Here is a 21,268-nt window from a genome sequence, read left to right on the forward strand (position 1 = left end):
CCCCCCTCCCCTCCCCTCCCCTCCCCTCCTCGCGGCTCCTTTTCCGGGGCGGTCTCTCATTCCCGCCAATGAAGAACGCGGCGGCGGCCGCCACGTGACGCCCCTCCCCGCCTCCGCCGGCGCGATGGCGGGGGGTGTGGGGGGGATGGTGTTGGTGGGGGAAGCGTCGCGAGAGGGGGAGGTGCGCGCCAAGGGGGCGGGGCAGGAAGGGAGGGGCGGGGCGAGGGCGGGGCGAAAGGGGATGAGGAGGAGGAGGAGGGGGAGCTGTGCCGCGGCCGTGACGGGCGCTCGGTCGCTCCGTTGCTTTTTTTTTGGCGGTGAAATGGCTGCGGGTGCCGGGTGCTGAGGAGGCGGTCAGGTACGGGGTGTTCGCTGTTCTCTCCTTCCCCGCTCCCAGCCGTCCTCCGCTGCCCTGCTGGGGGTGGGTGGGAGGTGGGGGGGGCCCTCCGCTTCCATCCCCACACAGGGCCGGGGGGGACGGGACACACGACACACGCAGCCTGCCGGCCTGTCAGGCGGGGATGGCTGCAGGCCTGCCGGGGGATCGCTTCGGTGGGAGATCCCCTGAAACCCCTGCCGGGGCTGGGGTTGTCTGTAGTGTCGGCCGGAGGCTGACTGGTGTGGCTGGGGGGGGTGAGGGGGGGCTGAGGTGAATTCGCGTCGCCTCCCGCGTTGGTTGGCTTGTGGTTGGTGCGCACGGGTGAAATAAGTTCACCCCCTTGTCGATATTGCGCTTTTTTAAGTGTCTCCTCCCAATTCCTTTCCTCCCTGAAGGGAGGAGGAACGACGAGTATTTGCTCGTTTGCTTTCCTGGTTCTTGTGAGGGTCTTGCTTTATTATGACTGAACTACCTTTCTCTGTTTTCCCCCAATATCCAATGTGGTGGGGGACAAAAAAAAAAAAACAGGCTATGAACTCTAGGTCCTGTATTACAGCTTTCTTATTGAAGCCGTGATACAATGCCAGAGTGAGACAGGGAGGAAAAAAAAGAAGTTATATCGTATCTGGAGAAGATCAGTGGTACTAAAATCAATGGTAACACAATACACTTTATTTATCCATGTTAACACTTGGTAAGAGTCTTATGTTGCTTTGTATTTGCAAGATTATTTCAGAGCTGTACGGTTAGCCTTTAGTGATAGATACAGCCAATATGTAATTAGTTCTAGGAGAAAGTAAGTGTTTTTAAACAGCGTTGGTCCCATTTGTGCAGGACTATTTCCTGGTCTGCAGGCAAGGTGATTTTTTGAGGCATGATAATTGAATTATGCCATCTTGGTTGATGTCTGGTAATTTCATATCCTTCAAGGGTTCTTTATAATCTGTAGAAGAAAGTAAGTGTTTTTAAACAACATTGGTCCCATTTGTCCAGGAGTATTTCCTGGTCTGCAAGCAAGGTGATTTTTTGAGGCATGGTAATTGAATTATGCCATCTTGGTTGATGTCTGGTAATTTCATATCCTTCAAGGGTTCTTTATAATCTGTTGGCAGCTGAAGAAGTATGGTGGTGGAAAGTCTTACTCAGTGTGGAAAAATAATAGATTAGATTATTCCCTCTTTCTGTTAATCGTTTGGTATGATAAAATCTTAAAAACAAAAAAACCCAAACCAAACAAACCCCCAAAAGTACTCCCTAAACAAGGTATTCTCTGGTGAAGTTTTCTCTAAGGGGAAATAAGATTGCTTGAAAAAATGCTACTGCTTAAAATATAATACCCCTTAATTGGTTTAGTTGTGTTATGTACGAAATACACAACAGAGTGAAGTACAGAAACTTGAAGAACTGCACAAACCACAAAATCTAGACTAATGGATATTGCTGGTACATCAAGTAATATTTTTTTGCCCAGGACATATTCAAGAATCCAGGCCCAGGACTGGGGGGAAGGTGGGGGTGATGATTTTCAGTGATGATCTAGGCAGAGAAAATGAAGGATTCTTTTGAAATTGGTGAAGCTTGGTATTCATGTCATGCTTCTATGTAACAAAAATACAATGTAAGACAATTAGAACCAAACAAGAAAAAGAATATCCAACCTTTCATAACTGTCATTAATGCTGACCAACAATGATGTATTCCACCCCCACCCCCTTTTCTTAGTGTGGATGCGGCTGTGGTCAAGACAACTTGTCATTTTATAAATGGACTTTTTCAAGACTGCCAACCCAATTAGTGAAAGTGATAAATCATTAGAAATGAGAAATAGAGAAGCATCCATCAGACTATTCTGCCTGGCTGTCAGTGTAGGCTTTTTAAATTTGGTTTTCAATAGCAATTGTTTTGCTAAGGTTATAAAAGAGTGCATATTATTGTTTTTAAGGTATTTTTCAACTTCATGTTTGGAATGAATCTTTCAAAGCTCAGTATTTGATTAAACCTGGCTTTTGCAAATCATCAGCAAAGTTCTTTGGCATGCTTCAGGTCATTGTGTTGAAGAGAAAAAAAATTACTTTTTCTTTAAAAGAAGGATGTCATTTTTTTTTTAACAGTACTACAGCAAAAATACTTTTGAAACATAATCATAGATATACTGTTGTCATTGTCTAGAATCTTTTATTGGAAACTTAATAAGAACATATTAAATATAGTTCAGATTTATTGACTACATTGTTCAAATTCCTCATGTCCTTGTGTGCCTTTAACATAGGTATGCACATGTACACATATGCCCCTAAAGCAATTTAAGAGATTTACTCAGCACATTTGCACTTTATAGACAAAAGATAAATTTTCTTCCTTTCTGTCAGCTAATGGTTGTCAATACACACTGACTTTTAATAAATTTAGGCATAGGACAAATTTGTACAAAGAGGTGAAATCCTTGGCAAAATTCCTGTTGGATTCCCTTAAGCTGATTATTTAATTTTGCTCCTTACATATATTCAAACAAGATTGGAAAAGCTAACTAAATGCTTATTACATAGTCTGATGAGAAGGCTGTTCCTCAGCAAATCACTGGAAAAATGGATTTATAGAAACATAGAACAGTTTGGGCTGGAAGGAACTTTTAAAGATCATCTAGTCCAACCCTCCTGCAATGAGCAGGGACATCTTCAACTCAATCAGGTTGCTCAGAGCCCCGTCCAGCCTGACCTTGAATGTTTCCAGGGATGGGGCATCTACCACCTCTCTGGGCAACCTGTTCCAGTGCCTCACCACCCTCATCGTAAAACATTTCTTCCTTATGTCCAATCTAAATCTACCCTCTTTTAGTTTGAAACCATTGCCCTTTGTCCTGTCACTACAGGCCCTGGGAAAAAGTCTCTCTCCATCCTTCCTATGAGCCCCCTTTAAGTACTGAAAGACTGCAATAAGGTCTCCCCAGAGCCTTCTCTTCTCCAGGCTGGACAACCCCAACTCTCTCAGCCTTTCCTCACAGCAGAGGTGCTCCAGCCCTCTGATGGTTTTCATGTGCCTCCTCTGGACCCGCTCCAACAGGTCCATGTCTGTCCTGTCCTGAGGACCCCAGAGCTGGACGCAGGACCGCAGGTGGGCTCTCACCCGATGGGAGCAGAGGGGCAGAATCCCCTCCCTCGACCTGCCGCCCACGCTGCTTGGGATGCAGCCCAGGACACGGTCGGCTTTCGGGGCTGTGAGCGCACGTTGCTGGCTCATGCCCGGCTTTTCATCCCCCGGTACCCCCAAGTCCTCCTCGACAGGGCTGCTCTTCATCCCCCAGCCTGTATTGATACTGGGGGTTGCCCTGACGCCGGTGCAGGACCTTGCACTTGGCCTTGTTGAACCTTATGAGGTTCACATGCGCCTACTTCTTGAGCTTGTCCAGGTCCCTCTGGATGGCATCCTGTCCCTCAGGCGTGTCAACCACACCACTCACCTTGGCGTCATCTGCAAGCTTGCTGAGGGTACACTTGATCCCACTGTCTATGTCCTTGATGAAGATATTACACAGTACTGGTCCCAATACAGACCCCTGGGGGACACCACTTGTCACCGATCTCCATCTGGACATTGACCCATTGACCACTGCCCTCTGGATGCGACCGTCCAACCAGTTCCTCAGCCACCAAACAGTCCACCCATCAAATCCATCTCTCTCCAAATTAGAGAGAAGGATGTTGTGGGGGACCATGTCAAAGGCCTTACAGAAGTCCAGACAGACAACATCTGTAGCTCTTTCCTTATCTACTGATGTAGTCACTCCATCCTAGAAGGCCACTAGGTTGGTCAGGCAGGACTTGCCCTTGGTGAAGCCATGCTGGCTGTCTCAAATCACCTCCCAGTCTCCCACGTGCCTTAGCAGAGCTTCTAGGAGGATGTGTTCCATGATCTTCCCAGGCACAGAGATGAGGCTGACAGATTGGTAGTTCCCAGGGTCCTCCCTTCTACCCTTTTTAAAAATGGGTGTAATGTTTCCCTTTTTCCAGTCCCCAGGGACTTCACCTGACTGCCATGGCTTTTCAGCTATCATGGAGAGTGGCTTGGCAGCTACATCAGCCAGTTCCCTCAGGACTCTGGGGTGCATCTCGTCAGGTCCCATAGACTTGTGTATGTTCAAGTCCCTCAGGTGCTCACAAACCTGATCTTCTTTTACAGTGAGACGGACTTTGGTCCCCAGTCCCTGCCTTGTGGTCCATCCACTCAAGAGGTGTGGGAGGAGAGGTTGGCAGTGAACACTGAGGCAAAAAAGTTGTGAAATGCCTCAGCCTTCTCCTTGTCTGCTGTTACCAGTTTGCCAGTCTTGCTCTTTGGCAGGGGGTGTGGGGGTACGCTTTCTTTGACCTTCCTGTTCTGGCTGACATACCTATAGAAGCCCTTCTTATTATTCTTTGCATCCCTTGCCAAGTTCACCTCCATCCACGCTTTGGCCTTCCTGACCCCATCCTTATACAACCAGACAGCATCCCTATACTCTTCCCAGGATACCTGTCCCTGCTTCCGCTGCCTGTGCAGTTCCTTCTTGCCCTTTAGTTTGATTAGCAGGTCTTGACTCAGGCATGCCGGTTTCTTGCCCTCTTTTCCTGATTTCTTACACCTGGGAATCGAGATCTCTTGCACTCTATGGAAAGCATCCTTAAGGATCTGCCAGCTCTGTTCTGCTTCCTTGTCCCTGTGGGCAGTTTCCCAGGGGGTCGTATTGACTAACTCCTTGAAGAGCTGGAAGTTTGCTTTCCTAAAATTCAGGGTCCTGACTTTCCTCTTTGCCTGGCCCATATCCCTCAGAACTGCGAACTCCACCAGTGTGTGATCCCTGCAGCCCAGGCTGCCTCCAATCTTCATGTCACCGATTAGCTCACTTGCGTTGGTGACCAACAGGTCCACTATTGCATCCCCTCTGGTAGGACTGTCTAATACCTGGCTTAAGAAGTTATCTTCGATGCATTCCAGGAGTTTCTGGATTGCCTACAGCTTGCCGTGCCACTTTTCCAGCTGATGTTGGGGTGGCTGAAGTCCCCCAGCAGGACGAGAGCCTGCGAGCGCGTTGTCTCCTGTAGCTGGAGTAAGAAGGCTTCATCAGTGGGCTCCCCTTGGTCAGGCAGCCTGCAGTAGACACCAGCCACAAGGTTCCCTTTATTGCCTTGGTCTCTGATCCTTACTCACAAGCTTTCAACCTGCTCGTGGCTATTCTTCAGAGGCAGCTCTTCACACTCTGTCCAGTTCTTGATGTAGAGAACTCACCTGTCCCTTTTGAACAGCCTGTACCCATCAATAGCTGCACTCCAGTCATGGGATTTGTCCCACCAAGTTTCAGTAATGGCAACTAGGTCACAGCCTTCTGGCAGCATGGTGGCTTCCAACTCCTCCTGTTTGTTGCCCATGCTATGTGCATTTAAGGTGATCCAACTTGCTAGCAAGGGGGAGACGGTTAAACTTAGTGTGGGTATTTATCAGTTATTTGAGTGATAATTTTTTTTTTTTTTTTGGCATTGCTGATACTTACTCAGTAACAGGGAAGTCCCATTCCTCTTACATCTGATACTTCTGCCATTTATTCCCCCCCTTTTTTGAGTTTACAGTAGGAGGAAATTAAATTTAATAGTCAAATACAATATGCAGAAGTAAAAATAATTTTAAATGGTAGGTTTTATTTACACAAGAAACAAGCTATTTCCAGGCTGTTTTGTTTGTCAGTGCTTTCACTTCCTTTCTAGTTAGCTTTAAAGTTCGGGTACTTCTCAGATGATTGGACCATTGTTCTTTTGAAAATGGATAATAGTTTAATATATTAAAAAGAACGCTTTCAGGTTTTGTTGCGTTGTTGGACAAGTGGGACCCTTAAGGTTTCTCTGAAATGGGTGACGGAGAGCTGCTATGCTATAGGTGGTGGAGAGAACCTGTATAATTCAAGTACTGAAGGACAGGATGCAGACAAGACAAAATGGTTATGGTGTTATGTTGATAAACCAGTACAGTTTCTGTCCAGCATCTTTCAGAGTCTTTGTACTGTGATTTACAAGTCTGTTGGTTTCATGAGGTAGGTGACACTGCAGGTGGCTCTGTGTTGATGCTTGGGTCTCCAGAGTTTACTGGCTGATGCCACAGGAAAATACTTAACCTACTGCCTAAAGGCAGTGTAACTGCAGACTGCTGTACCTGAGTAAATACAGCAGGACCCAACATGCTTATGAAGTCATCTCCATGATTTTGCTCTGCTAGGCTTTGTTAAAATTGCTGCAAGGAGCTATCAGTCCAAAAATGTGGAGCCCAAGTAATTGACTTGACCCTGTGTGAGAAACTAGTTTTTCCCATAGATGGCTCTTAAGACAAGGATGTGTATTTCCCTGATATGATTATATTAACAGAGTGGATTAGCCATTTAAGATGGAGCAGTAGGGACGAGTGAGGTGGGTTTCTTTTTCTTCCTTGATACTGTTTCATGGCTTTTTTTTTTAAGCACGTGAGTCTCAGCAGAAGCATTGTGTTTTTTAATCTTCCATCCACAAGTTTACTATGATTTGAGTTTTTTATTTTGATTATATTTATATATAATATGTAATCTGTCTAACATGTACCTAGCTGCTTCATGTCATTGTCTTAATTTTCCAAACTTCAGACATCCAGTTAAGAGAGATGCTGTGCTCCAGAGATTAAAATATTGTGGTTTATTTACCTAAGTGTAACTTTTTTTCTAAGATTCTAGCAAAGTTCATCTTTATGAATGAAAGCAGAAAGCAAGGTAGAATATGAATAGATGTACCTAAGAATCTCTTGCTATTGCATACTTGAGGAGGTTTTACTTTTATCAGTGCTGGGGATGGAAGAAGAAGAATACAATTACTTGATGCCACTACTCTTCTTATTTAAACTACATATACTCAAGAACAAACCCATATAAATATTTCTGTCCCATATAAAGGTTAAATATGTGGTTGAGATGAGATCGAGAAAACCAAGCTGGTCAGTTGTGCAAAGGAGGCCTATACTCTGATGTCTTGGTGTTTCTTTTTTATTTTGCAGTCATTTTTACATGCATTTGCTCCTTCCCTGGTTTATTTTGGATAGTCTAGGAGTTCCTTTTCCTGGCTAAATCGTGTGACTGTGGGAAAAGATGAAGTATTAAAACTTGTATAGAACTTAAAAGCCCAGCACATGCTTTTTGTCTTTATTAATACCCTATATTTATTACCTGTTTTAGGGCATGTAGAGATGAATGAAACAAACTAGATTATTCTGTTTCTTTTCATTGCTGCTGGTTAAACAGAGAAACTTGAAAAACTTGTTCTGATTTCATTGCTATAATTTTTTTTTGTTCTTGTTAGAATTAGACTTAACGATCAATAAGGGTAGCTGACTCAACCAGAAGCTCTTCTGACCTACTTTGGTAAATGTATCTTTGATCCCCCCTGTTACGCCAGCAGAGACAGGACTGCCCAGAGCAGTGCCAGAGAACAAGATTGTTGATACCTGTTAGCCTAAACAGGAGTCACATGTGTTTGTCTGTAGTACTTACAGTTGACAGAAATAAATAAGCCAGTTGATTGAGTGGGTAGGTAGTACGTTTTTTCTCTCGAGATTGTTGAAGGGTAGTTCCAGTGCGTTGTATGGTACAGGAATCTGCTGAAAAACTTCACCAGAGTATCAGCGATAGTGTAACAGTATTTAATGTAAAGTTCCTCCCCCCTGCCAATGCAGCCTTGAAATCTAGTTAAAGAAAAATGTTGGAACTAACTGTAAGGTTTATGTTTCACATTTCGTACATAATTTTAAAAATCATTAAGGCAGTACTTTTTTTTAAAGGCAACAGTAAGTATGGATGGTGTACTGTTTAATCTTTCTTGGTTTTAAAATGCTTTATAATTGGTTTTATTGCTTCTTGTTTTGCCTATTTGCATTTTCAGAATGTATACAAACTAAATGAGGAAACATAAAATAAGTATAAATGTTTTTCCTAGGTATTTTTGAGCTGACTTCTTTCATCGAATACTAAGATTGGTAAAATCATGGATATGTATGCCAGGGCTCAGAGCAATCGAATGAAACCGAGAATATCTGTGAAAAAGGTAATTATCTGTATTTAAAAAAACATTTCGGAGCTTTTCAATCTTTATTGCAACGGTCTAATAATGAACCAAGTGAACTAGTAGGGTGTTGTGTTTTTTTTCTTTATATGTTTTAATTTTGGTTGTCTTAACATTTCAAGGAGGCAAATAAACTGCCTTTGCTTTATGCCTTGGCATATTTAGTGTAATGGAACTGGGAGACAGAATAATTTAAGGAAGGGGTGCATGCTTTTGCCTTTTGTCTTTGCCTTTTGTTTTAAGGTGTGTCCTGGTTTCGGCTGGGATAGAGTTAATCTTCTTTCTAGTAGCTGGTATCGTGTTATGTTTTGGATTTAGTATAAGAAGAATGTTGATAAGACACTGATGTTTTCAGTTGTTGCTGAGTAGTGTTTAGACTAAGTCAAGGATTTTTCAGCTTCTGATGCCCAGCCAGCAAGAAGGCTGGAGGGGCACAAGAAATTGGGAGGGGACACAGCCAGGGCAGCTGACCCAAACTGGCCAAAGGGATATTCCATACCATGTGACGTCATGCCCAGTGTATAAACTGGGGGGAGTGGGCCAGGGCAGGGGGTGGGTGGGGGGTAGGGAGCAGATTGCTGCTCAGGAACTGGCTGGGCATCGGTCAGTGACTGGTGAGCAATTGCATTGTGCATCACTTGTTTTGTATATTCCAATTCTTTTATTATTATTATTATTGTCATATTATTATTGTTATTATACTTGTTATTATTTTCTTTTCTGTCTTATTAAACTGTTCTTACTCAACCCACAAGTTTTACTTTTTTTTTTTTCTGATTCTTTCCCCCATCCCACTGGGTAGGGGAGAAGTGAGTGAGCAGCTGCGTGGTGCTTAGTTGCTGGCTGGGGTTAAACCGTGACAAGGTGATATGATGAAATCATGATGTATTTATTTGCTAAAATTTGCCTTGTTTATTGGAGTATAACTTTTATTCTGAGCATAGATTTTTCAAGTTTATATGTAATAAAATATAAATATGTAGTGTTCACTGAAAACTGTTCTATGAAGTCTGTGTTAGGGTTTACTGTAATATCTTTAGATCTTGGTTTCTTGACTGGCTTATCCTTGTGTTTACATGAACTTCGAGGCAGTGCTTTGCTGAAAAAGAAAGTATGTCTAGCACTTATGACAGATTAGTGGTTTTTTTCCAAGAGTATTTATTTATTTATTCTTTCAAATTTTGTCACTTTAGCTTGGAGAACATAAATACTCTCCCTCAAATTTTCTTGCAGCTTCTATAAGCACTTACTCAAATGAAAGTTGCAGTTTATCCTGAAGGAACAAATATTTTTATCCAATCATACTTCTCAAAGTAGTCGAATACAAATGAGTTTTTCTAGGTCTTTCCTGGTTACTAATAAATTCCTTACTTGCTAGTGTGTGCAACGCTTAAGAGGAGACACTGGGCAAGGAAGTATCTTGTCACATGAAAATTGCATTATTTTTATCCGTAAGTAGATTTTGTTGTTTTAAGGAAACAGTGTCTGTGTTATAGGTCCTGCAGAAACTGCTTGAAGGCAAAGGTAAGCATTATGGGACTGCCAGGCAGGTAATCAGTTGTTCCAGGTCCTGATATGGAATGTTAACTGCCATATATTAAGCAGCTTGTAATTATGGGTGAAATTCTTTCACTTTTAAGACACGTGGTTTAAAAGACTTTTATTTTATTGGTAAATGAGAAATCTCCAGCTCAAATGGAGTTCTTCAACTGCAGTCAAATCATTTTGCATTCTTAACCTGAACATAAACCAATTCTAGAGGACTTTTTTAGTCTGCCCTTTATTTGTTTTTCTTCTTCAATTTAAAAAACAAAACAAACAAACCAACAACCTTCCCCTAGGTTTTCAGACCTTTGCGTTGCAAAAACATCTTTCTAATAATGACAGTGACCAGTGATTCCTCACTGACTGTAATGGTTGCCTAAAATATTAGCTCTGTGAACTGCTCCGTTAATTGCCATTGAGCATTCTGGACTGTGTGGTTCTAGGAACATGAATTCAACCCTTCTTGGGTGTCTTGCAGAATTCTACATATTCATACAGCCAGACCCCAGTGTTTTGGTCTGTGGCTGCTTTCTCTTGATGTTTCCCTGAGGGGTGGCTACTTAGATTGTAGCGTGGAACTTTCATCCTTTCTCACAGAGCCAGGCAGTAGGATGGTCAGAGTTGCATTACGTTTCATCTTACGTCTTTGCAGCTTGCGGTCTTATTCATGTCCTCTTTGTAATACTTAACAGGAATTGTTGCAGTAGTAGCTCTTAACAGTCAGTGTATGGTTGTGGTATGCACATTTAAAACCTAAGTTTCCATTTTTTACAAAATGACTTCAAAATATTCAGTCCATTTAAGTCTTCCAGCACATGAAATCAGGAAGAGCTGCTTTGTTACTTAAGAGCAGAGTAAACATGAGTCTCCAGCACTGGACTTGATTTCTCTGCAGATTGTGGCATCTTACAGGTTTGTGGGTTATTAGAAATATTAGAGAGCAGTTGTTTAAAATAGTTCATGAGACTGATTAGTGTAGAATTTCCTCCAGTGTACTGTGAAGGATCCATAGATAATGACTTCTTGGTTTGCTGGCCACAAAGGGGACAATGCAAAACTTTGAATTGCTCATTTGAGCTAGAGGCATGACAAGGATTATCATTGTTCAAGTCTGTCTTGCTCTGTGAACGTTTGAGGATATTTTTGTTTTCCCCTGGTACAATTGCAATTGACATAGGATTTCTTGCGAGACATGTGACTGAATTTCTGTGAGGAAGGAGTACGCAGGCCTTACTGGTTTTCAGTTGTTAATGTAGTTGCCTGTGTCCTAGACTGGGGTTGTGAGAGAACTTGATTTCATTGTCTGTTGGATAGGAGTCCTTTGCTGTCACAAACACAATTTTGATAAGAATATGAAAAAAAAAATTAAATATAGTCTCACAATTAATGAGGGGAGATTGAAAAAAAAACCAACCCTACTGGTCTTTTTAAATTTTTTTGAACCACACTACTGTAATAGCTAAGAATCTTATGAATTCCAGGCTGAAGCTATTCACAGCAAATTTATACCTGTTTGTTCACGGATGTCATTATTCTTCAGCTTAAATAGTTTTTTTTTTTTTTTTTGCTGATGCTCACCCTCGTGATGTTTTTACAGTTGACTATCTGTCCTCTGTCAGCCTCGGTTTTTGGAAACTCTGTAAAGTGAGGTTTTAGTCTGCTTTTATATGAAAGCCTCTGCATTCCAGTGATTATCCTTCATAGTCCTACTTTCTGTGCTTGTTGTGAGTTAATCTTCTTTTACATGTGGATGATACTGTATGTGCAATTACACAGGATGTCCTTCTCAGTGACTCTGATGTCAGTTCTTTCACTAAAGGATGCGTACTAGTGTCACGTTTGCTGTTTGACCATTTGTTGCTATACCGTGATCAAGAAGTCAACTCAGGTCGTCTATTTCCCAGCTTGTGAATTCACAATTCTATTTTAAAAACCTGCTTTTGGTTTTTAAGGACATACCTTTGTACTTCCTATGGTTGCATTTTAAAATACTCTCATGTTGAACAAATTCTTCCTGTATGATTTGCTATTACTGGGTTACTGACCTACAACTACTATATCCTCAAAAAACCCACTTTGCTATCTTCATTCAGGAAAATTCTTTTACAGAAACAGCTCTTTTAGTAAATTCTGTCTTTTTCTGGTTTTGTTAACTTTTCATATATTTCAGTGTAAATAATCCATGGAAGTCCAGATAGATGAAATCTTTTCTCTGTGTATGTTTTGTTCTTGTTAGTTTCCATATCTTTATTCTTTGCATGTTCTGAACTTTTTAATATTCATTAATATGATCTTAAAAACATGCATCACTTCCTCCTTTTTAAATATGGATATTTTATCTCTTCAGTTAATGTAGTGCCACCATCAGTGTGCTACCAGACCTACGTATAGTCTTGTATGCTGGTTGTTCCAGACCTGAGGGAGATTTTCCCAATTGCTGCATCTTTCTTATTCTCCCACTTCAACTTAGTATTCTCCAAAATTTTGAATCTTCCTTCACCTTAGTAGTTCCTAATACCATACTCCTGTTCTGGTTATCCATCCTGCCTTTCAGGATGTTAAACTAGGGAAAAGTACCTGCTTATAAATAAGGTAGATGTAATAGTTTGTAGCCTTAGGAAACCTAACTACTGGAGAATAAAGATGAGCCCTTCTCAAACTGGATCACTGTTGGTCTGCAGAAAATTAGCAGGTCATGTTGTGTGATTTTTTTTTTTTTTTTTTTTTTTTAATTACTATTTTGAGTGCTGTGACTGATTAAATTATTGTAGAAACAGAATATGAGACATTTCAACATGCTTGCTTGACTTCACGAATGACTTTTGTATGAGATGAATGGAGGAATTACTGGGGAAGAGTCTTTGAGCAATATTGGTATCACAGCCACCAATTTGGAAGGTCCAGAGAATCAAAGAGAAAGACACTGTCAGCATACTTTTGGAAGTACAAAGATATATTACGAATGTGTGGAGGTAAATTGCAACTAAATGTTGGGGCAAAGTAATAGATGAAAGTGAAAATTAGAGGAACACTTCATTAATTTCTTTCAAATGATCCAATGACTGCTTAAAACGCATTTTAAAATAGTTCAGCTGTTACTTTTCCATAAAAATTACTGTTTTGATAGCTTTAATGTCACTTGGCCTTGGCTGTCAGGGTGGTAGTCTGAGCCTTGTTTGCTAACATTCTGAAATACATTTTGGTAATCTCAAGGATCCTGAAGTGAAGTTTCTATTATGCTTTTGTCTCTTCATTCTAGAAATGCTTTCCTAATTTTGTATTGCCGTGAGCACAAGCATGGTGACACTGGCCATGCTATAATAATTTGGCTTCCCATGTAGTAGTACTTGATACCATTTTTTCTCCAGCAAAAAGCCCATAAATCTTTCTTGAGGTTTAACTGTAATACGTAAGTTCACTTTTTACCATAAAGGGATTGTTCTTGCTGTGGGAGTATCAGAAATGCAAAACATTCTCTGACTAAATTTGGCTATCTAGCACTTCTGCTATTGTTTAAGAAGCTATGCAAATTTGAAATAACTTGTCATAAGTTGAACAAACTGATTTCTCACTTCATTTTTAACAGGGCAATCACGTAGAGAGAGTAAATAACCGGATTAACAATTTATAACCATATTGTGATCTTATTTGTCTTCTTAACTACTTGCTAGAGAAGATGACAGGTTTAAATAATAATAAAAAAAGGTTGCTAACTTTCTAAAACAAGTGAGAGGATGCTGTCTTTTTTACAAGCTGAATGAACCAGTTTCTGTTGTTGTTCTGTCATCTTGTTTTATTTGCCTTCAGATACCAGAGATGATAATTCTTTTGTTCTGCTGGACTTTGTTACACTGGGAGAAAGTTTTAGATGCTTAAGCCTTTTTTAGCCATCTGTGGGTGCTTGCATGTCACCATAAGTGTAAATATAAGAAGTGTTGCAAGAAGTTTTTACATGGGATTAAGTTACAGTTGTTTCATATTCTTCAAGGAATGGGAAAGGAAGATGTGTGTGGATTTTCTTGTTGTTTTGGTTTTTTTTTTTGTCTTCCTGTTTTTTTTTTTTTTGTTTATTTTTCTTCCCCTCTGACTTTTGAAGCCACCTCCTTTACTTTTCTTGGCTAAACTTGCTTTTCATCCTTTCTAAGGAAAAGCTGATGGAAAAGTTCCCTATACAGGCTTTGATGGAAGGAATAGATGGGGCTTGGATTTCTTCTTGGATTCATCTGTTTCTTTTTTCCAAGTCTGCATGTTCTCATCTCTTCTTTTTTTAATACAGAATGGTCAACTTCTTTTCTAACAAAAGTACTGCTTGAAGAAAACAACTTAACTGTTTCAGTTCCATGTCCTGAACTAAATTTAAACTTCAAACTTGGTGATTTATATAAAAAGTAATTTGAAATAGTACTTAGAGTAGGGAAACCTGTTGGGGGGCAGGGGATTGATGGACGGACCCTGTATCCAAAACTGAAAATGCATTTTTTTCTTATATTTTTTTCATTGTTTTTCAGAGTTTTGGTGAAGGTGTACTGCACTCTATGAAGTCACTGCTACACAGCAGAAAAGAGTTATGCAATGTATCAGCAGAGGGATGTCTAAATCGGGAGGAACAAGATAATTTTATTGAGGTTTGGCATAACCTGACCATTTATGTATATTTTGTGGCTATGAGAGAAAATGATTTAGCTTGAAGCAGTATACAAACTTGCGGAATAGTAAATGTGAACAATGCTGCAAGTTACTGGCCGTAAAATCTGTACCCTCTATTGTCATTCTTGAATTCAGTCACTGTAATCTTGAAAAGACCCGTGACATTTCAAGATGACATTTCTCTGCTTTGTAGGATTTGTGAAACTAAAAAACCAAAATGTGTAGATAGATGATTTTGTAAGAATTGTATAACTGGGTGTACTGCATTTGTGAGCACTCCTGTGATCGAGGTTGTATGGATGGTATCCTAACAAAGTAGCAGAACATTCTGATCCAGGTCTGAAGATATAAGTTAAAGTGATTACTCTTGTTTGCCCTGTGCTCAGCACTAGAAGGGGAAGCCTTAATATTGCAGATCTAGACTTCTTTTACATTAATACAGAGGGGCCAAAAGCTGGACAAGGTCTGGAGATAAAAGAAGTAGACCTGGACAGAATGCAGGACTGTCTAGGTAAATCTCAAGCTGTGAGGAGGAATGACGAGAGCTATTTGAGTTACAAGACTAACAGCAGCTTCTCTAAAGGGAAGAGGAAAAAGTAAGAAACGATGTGTACTATGTATCTTGTATTAAGTGTCTTACAAGACTGCTAAGTAGTAGTTGGCAGGCTTGACAAGGAGCTTAGAGGAGGAAAGGATGACCTGAACTGGCCAGGCAGAGGAGCTGAGATAAGGAAAAATGAAGCAAAAAAGGCTTGGGAAGTGGTTAGCGAAGACTGATGGTTTGGGTAAGGAGTAGCAGGAAGAAGGGAAGAGGCAGATTGTGTGACCAGCAGAGATGATTTAGGATTACCTGGATAACACAACACCAGGGTTTTTGGGACTGGCTGGATGGTGAGGTTGTGACTGTATGGAATGTTTGGGGAGCAGGCAAGAAGCTGAATTTGTGAAAGATGAAGAGCTGTGACAGATTAGAGGTAAGGAAGAAGAGCTAAGGAGTGGAGGAGTGGGCAAACCCTTGTCTGTGTCTGTTCAGACAGACCATACTCTAGAATCTACAAATCCCTCAAACGTTGTGTCCTCCCCCCCACCCTGCTCCTTTCTTTTTGTCTTGTAGCAAATACCTGATAAATAGCTGGCAATGTGTTTTATATGCCTGTAATAATGGTCCCTGTGGAGAAAAACAGCTGACTATATTTAGGTACCTTATTAGTTCAAGCAATTAAGAGCCCTGTGGTTGAAATGTAAGAGGGTCAATATCCTGCCACAGAACAGGTATTTTTTTTCTTACAAAAATACAGGGAAAGACACCTATATGCAGAATAACGTTAAAAGAACAGTATTAGGACTGCATAGATAATTACTCAGACTTACGAAAACCAGAATTTAGGTTTTCCTGTACCATTTTAGTTCGTTTCCTCTGTACCCATGGGTTATGATAACCTTCAAATACAGTGTCTCATACACTATTTTTAATTTAAAGAGAAGACTTGTGTTACCGACTGTTGGCCTTTCTATCTCCCTGGCCTACTCCCCAACAGCTTATAAACTGGTGTACTAACTTCAGACATGTTCGAGGTATTAAAAGGTGATTATTTTTCTGTGAAAACTGGAGTTTGGGCACAGTAAAGAAATCCAAATCAGTGTGGTCACTGATGCAAAAGTAGGCAGACTTGGCAGTGGTGTGGTCTCTTTGACAGGAGTCTGCTGGCCCGTCAGCGTACATACGGACTGGCTGGCCTTCATTTGTGTGAAGCTATGACTCCTGCACACTGCCCTGTCTTGTACAATGAGTTATCCCGTGGGAGGAGGAAAGGATTGGAATCATTATCTTGAGGAAGAGGAAGGGGCATGTAAGAAGACAAAAGAGCAAACACCCATAAAAAAACCAAACCCAAACTACCAAAAAAACCCCAACAGCAACAAACCCTAAAGCCTCCCAAAAAGTTCTTCAGAGAACTAGGGGGTTTTTTTAAGTCCTTTAAATCGTTTGCTATTTCGCCTCTTCTGTGGAGGAATTCAGTTCATATTGTAGGTATTGTACAGATAAAAAGATGTAGAAGTTGAAGGGTGTCTTGCAGATATTGTGCAGATAAAAGATTTAGGAGTTGAAGAAAAGATGTAGGAGTTGAAGGGTACGTTGCTCAAACAGGATCATTTCATGGTTAACACAGTGAATACAGTACTGGAGACCTGTAATTTGTCTGGAGCTATTTGTAATGCTACTGTGAAGCATTGTTTCATTTATGAAGTTGTCATAATTGAAATAAGGATAAGTGGATATAAACAGGAAGATCTTTTCTGGGGGCACAGTAGCTTCCCAGCATGAGGCCCTCTGAAATAAACAAGTCGGAATTTTTCATATTTTAGTATGATTTCAGTTTAAAAGAAAGTTCGGGGTCTTTTTTGGTCACACTTTGAAATAACATACTCAAAACTCAAGTACAGTTCAAAACAGAATTGTTCTTTAGCCATTTTTTTTCTAGTTCTCTCCATTTCAGAGATTTTGTGTATACACAAGCAAGTAGCTAAACCAGTTAATAATAAATGATTATAAACATAGTGATGTTCTTTGCTGGTTTTAAGCTTGAGAACCAACTGACTACCTTAGGGTAACAGGGAGTAGCTGCTAGAATTTAGCATGAACTGTGGCTTGAGATTAGTATGAGCTGTAGCCTTGAGGTTTTTCTGGAGCATGCAGATACCCTATTGATTTGTCATTAGGGAAATACTAAATGAGAACTGAGGAAATCTGAAACAAAGTTTGAGTAGTGGTTGTAAAATAGGTCATGATCTGACACTGAAGAATGAAGGCCAGACAAAATACTGACTCTCTTTGGTCTGTTCATGTTGAATGATACAAGACATGTGGAGACAGAAGAGAGGGGCAATATGTGATAAAATATCTCCCCTGTGCACAAGCACAAAAACCTTAGGTAAAGCTGACGTTTCTGACATATTCCAGGTTCCTGAGCCTGACAAGACCTTTGTTTTTGAGGTTGAATATTTTAATTCTTTTACTTTAGGGGTTTGTCTGCTTGGATATTGCATGCAAACATGTGGCTGAAGTAATCTGTTGTGTTTTGGCCTTAGGCTAAATCAATTTACATGGTAAATTGTATAATGTGCTGGCATTATGCTCTTTTCAGTATATCCAAATGCTTCCCAGTTTGTTAGCAGGGACAGATTTCAGAGTGGAACTGTTTTATATGTGTCCAGCCTGAAGCAAGGACAGATGAGCACTGATCTTTGCAAAATCATGTTTATTTTAACAGATGTAATGAGGCTTGTATGTGTTGCTCAGTGTATACCAGCCAATAGGCGACTAGAAAAATTTCTGTGTAGTGGGTTTTAAATGTTGTATATGCTCTTGAGTCTGATCTGACCTTTCAAAAGTCACATAGTATAGCGTTACTATTCTTTGCTATGCTACCCTAAGGTATGGGTTTTGTGGCAGTAGAATGAAGCTTTATGGTAAAGCCTGCTGAATTTTTAACTCATTAATATCTGCAGAAAATGAATAAGTTCTTTTCTGTACTTCAATATATTAATGTATTTATTTTACAGATTACATTTATAGGTTTTGCTGAAGAGATGGGTACTGCTCATTTGCAGGTACAGTATGTATCTATCTATATTGGAAAATAATGTTCTTCAGCGCTGGTGATTTCTTCTAAGTAGTACCTAGTTTTTTAGATGGAGGAATTTTGGTGTTTGAGAAATGAAATACATGTATCCTGAGCATTTAAAAACCTAAGTTTTAAATATTGTTGAAAGGTAGAAAATAAATATTTTAATATGATCATCAGTGTTTTATATGTATTTAAAATACTACCTGGGTCAGCCTTTGTATTAGAATGATCTGGAACAGCTTACTTAAAGTGTGTGGGGGGGCATTTGTTTTATGTGGAGGGTGTTTGGAGGGGGAGAGGGATTTGGTTGGTTGTGGGTTTGGGATGGGGTTTTTTGTTGTTGTTAAAAACCTTTGTGTATCAGTATTTTGGTTTGTAACCTTCTCCTTAGTAGAGTTGTGCTTATTAATGTGGTACAATTGTCATCTGCAAAGCTAAAACTTTACTGAATTGACTACTAGCTGTGAATTGCTGGTGAGGGACCAGGAGTCGGTATTATGGTTATGCCTTAAGATATTCTGGAGTGTTAGATGAGGAAATACTGTTTTAAAAGGGGAGGTGTAACAAACTAGTGTGGTTGTGCTGTGCCATTTTAAGAAGTTAAGGATTTAATCTTCCTGCACAATTTACACAAGTATAATCCATAACATACATCTTTACAGTGCAATTCCGCACTTCTACTTTGTCTAGATCTTAGTAGACAGAGATTGCTGTAATAGTTTGCTGATGTTTAAAAATGAATAACAGAAACTCTGAATCCATTTGTATTCAGAGTTGCATCAATGTTGCTAATTAATTAAATGATAATAGTGCTAGACATTCTTTCAAGTATGAGTAAGAACTATTTGATGGTCTAGAGTCAGGTGGAATTTAGAGAAAACTGGGCTGAATAGGTTTATGGAGACTTGCTTTGGATCAGTAGTGTTTACACTATTTAAAAAAAACCCCATAGATCTTTCATAGGCCTTTTCTGTATTAGTTAAATCTAAAAGTTATCCAAGATTAAAGTGCCTTGTCCCTGTTTTTGTAATAGGGGGCTAAAACACCATTGCAATAAAGCACACTAAGAGCATGTAGAGATCCACTGAGAACCATTATTAGCTGAGTTCAGTGTTCTCTTTGTAGTGGTGTACCTTGTAGGATGTGCAGCTGCTTTTCAGTGCTTACAAGATTCTCCTCTGTGACTTTTAAGACTCTCTTGGCCCCTGAGAAACAGTGGAATTTCTTTTGGTAGAAGAGTGAGCTGGAGATGAGTGCGGACTGAATTAAAGCTTGTTTACATGAGCTTTACACCACAGTTAGAGAGTAAGTGGGGGATGCGGCAAGAAATAGGGGAGAAAAGAGCAGCTTTACCAAAATTAGCAGCTGTTACTATTTAGAGGGGATATGAGATCAAAACCATTAACGTTTACTTGTAATTTTTTTCACTTTATATTCTGAATGTGTTTGTATATTTAAATCAGGAGTTGGCAGCTGTTTCTGTAGAGCTTCCAGATGTTCTGAAATCGCTCCAGTTGTGCAAACTAAAAGAAAATGAGGTTATATTTCTAAAAGATGTGAAGAAAACCTTGGCAAAACCTTACGTCATGAAACATCAGGTAAAAAATTTTGTGTCTTCTTGCGTGTCTTAATTACAGAAGCATTATATTTGGCCTCATAAAGAGTTTAGTCATATCACACCTTGTCTTGCTTTTGGTTTTGGGCCATCTTAGCCATAGGAGTATTAATGTTGTTGTATTTCTGCAGTTTCTTTAAAATAAATCTTAGAAAATCTCAAACTTGGTGCTTTCAAGTGCTGTATTATTAACAGAATATATTTAACAAATATTTAATTATGGTGCTGATCCCATGCTTCTGCTAGGCTATAGTGCCTTTCACTGCCAGTTTGGAAAGATGAAACTTGCCAAGTTACCTGTCTGTGCTCTTCTCAGATAACTGCTTTCATCCTCAGCAGACTTTTCTTCTTGAAACAGAGGTGCCAAAAATTATGAGAATGTCAGGCGTTCGTAAAACTCAGTGGGCTCTTTTCTTACTAAAAAAATATTTACATTTATAAATGCTGTTAATGATATAATTTTTATTATTTTTATTTCAGTATTGTTTCCAATATTATTATCTTAATTATATTATTTCCAATTATAAATGTTGTTAAAGCAAACTACTTAAAGCCATATTGATTAATCATACATGTTAAATTTAATTATGTGGCATGTAAGGTAAAAAATACCTTGAAGAAACAAATATTCTATAAATTGGAGTAGTATTCACCGTAAACATGCTTTGAAATACTGTCTTCCTCTACAGATTTTTAACATGCATTCTTTAACAGATTCTTGACTACATATTATCAGGGTTGTATTACACAACCTTTTCTTTGTTTTATTTCAATGATTTCTTCAGAATGCAGAAGTTATGAAAATGAGTAAGTGATTTTAACTATCACTCTACAGAAACTGTTCCATTCATTTTCATATCTTTAAAAGATTTGTAAATTGTGTACTCTTTGTAAAAATGCATTGAAGAAATCCCTTGCTACTCCTGACAGTTGAAGTCATTCTAAGATTGTTATGTTTGTTTTCTTGTTGCTCTCTTTTTCAAGAATCAACTTCCTGAAGTGTTTTGTGTGATGAGACTGTCTCCTTCATTCCCAAGAATCAAAGTTGATTATATATTTACCTTGCTGAGCAAGTATACTACAGGCATAAGATATGCAGTGGAAATAAACCCATCGCAAAAACGTCAAACAGAGACATCCCATGGAGAAGATGATGACACTAATCAGTCAGTTTCTTCAATTGAGGATGATTTTGTCACTGCTTTTGAACACTTAGATGAAGATGAGCCTTCAAAGACACAAAGTGCTAGTAAGTTCTTGCATGCTGTTGACTTGTAGAAATTGTTACTTGAAATTTAGACTTTCAGGATTTAATGAGAAAGTAAATGTAAATAAATAGTAATTTTTTTACATT

General features: G+C 39.7%; 1 protein-coding gene across 3 annotated transcripts in view; it reads left to right on the forward strand.

Moving 5' to 3' along the window:
- The first annotated feature begins 217 nt into the window (after nucleotides 1–217).
- Nucleotides 218–21,268, forward strand: part of AKAP11 (A-kinase anchoring protein 11) — a 45,918-nt gene continuing 24,867 nt past the window's right edge. For all 3 annotated transcript variants that reach the window (XM_075046137.1, XM_075046138.1, XM_075046139.1), the window contains exons 1-6: nucleotides 218–358; nucleotides 8,353–8,460; nucleotides 14,532–14,648; nucleotides 18,235–18,282; nucleotides 19,763–19,897; nucleotides 20,899–21,163. In XM_075046137.1, the coding sequence (XP_074902238.1) occupies nucleotides 8,401–8,460; nucleotides 14,532–14,648; nucleotides 18,235–18,282; nucleotides 19,763–19,897; nucleotides 20,899–21,163 (625 nt within the window). In that variant the 5' untranslated portion in view covers nucleotides 218–358; nucleotides 8,353–8,400. The remainder of the gene's footprint in view (nucleotides 359–8,352; nucleotides 8,461–14,531; nucleotides 14,649–18,234; nucleotides 18,283–19,762; nucleotides 19,898–20,898; nucleotides 21,164–21,268) is intronic.

The sequence above is a fragment of the Buteo buteo genome, chromosome 14 (assembly GCF_964188355.1).
Source record: "Buteo buteo chromosome 14, bButBut1.hap1.1, whole genome shotgun sequence".
Classification (NCBI taxonomy): Eukaryota; Metazoa; Chordata; class Aves; order Accipitriformes; family Accipitridae; genus Buteo; species Buteo buteo.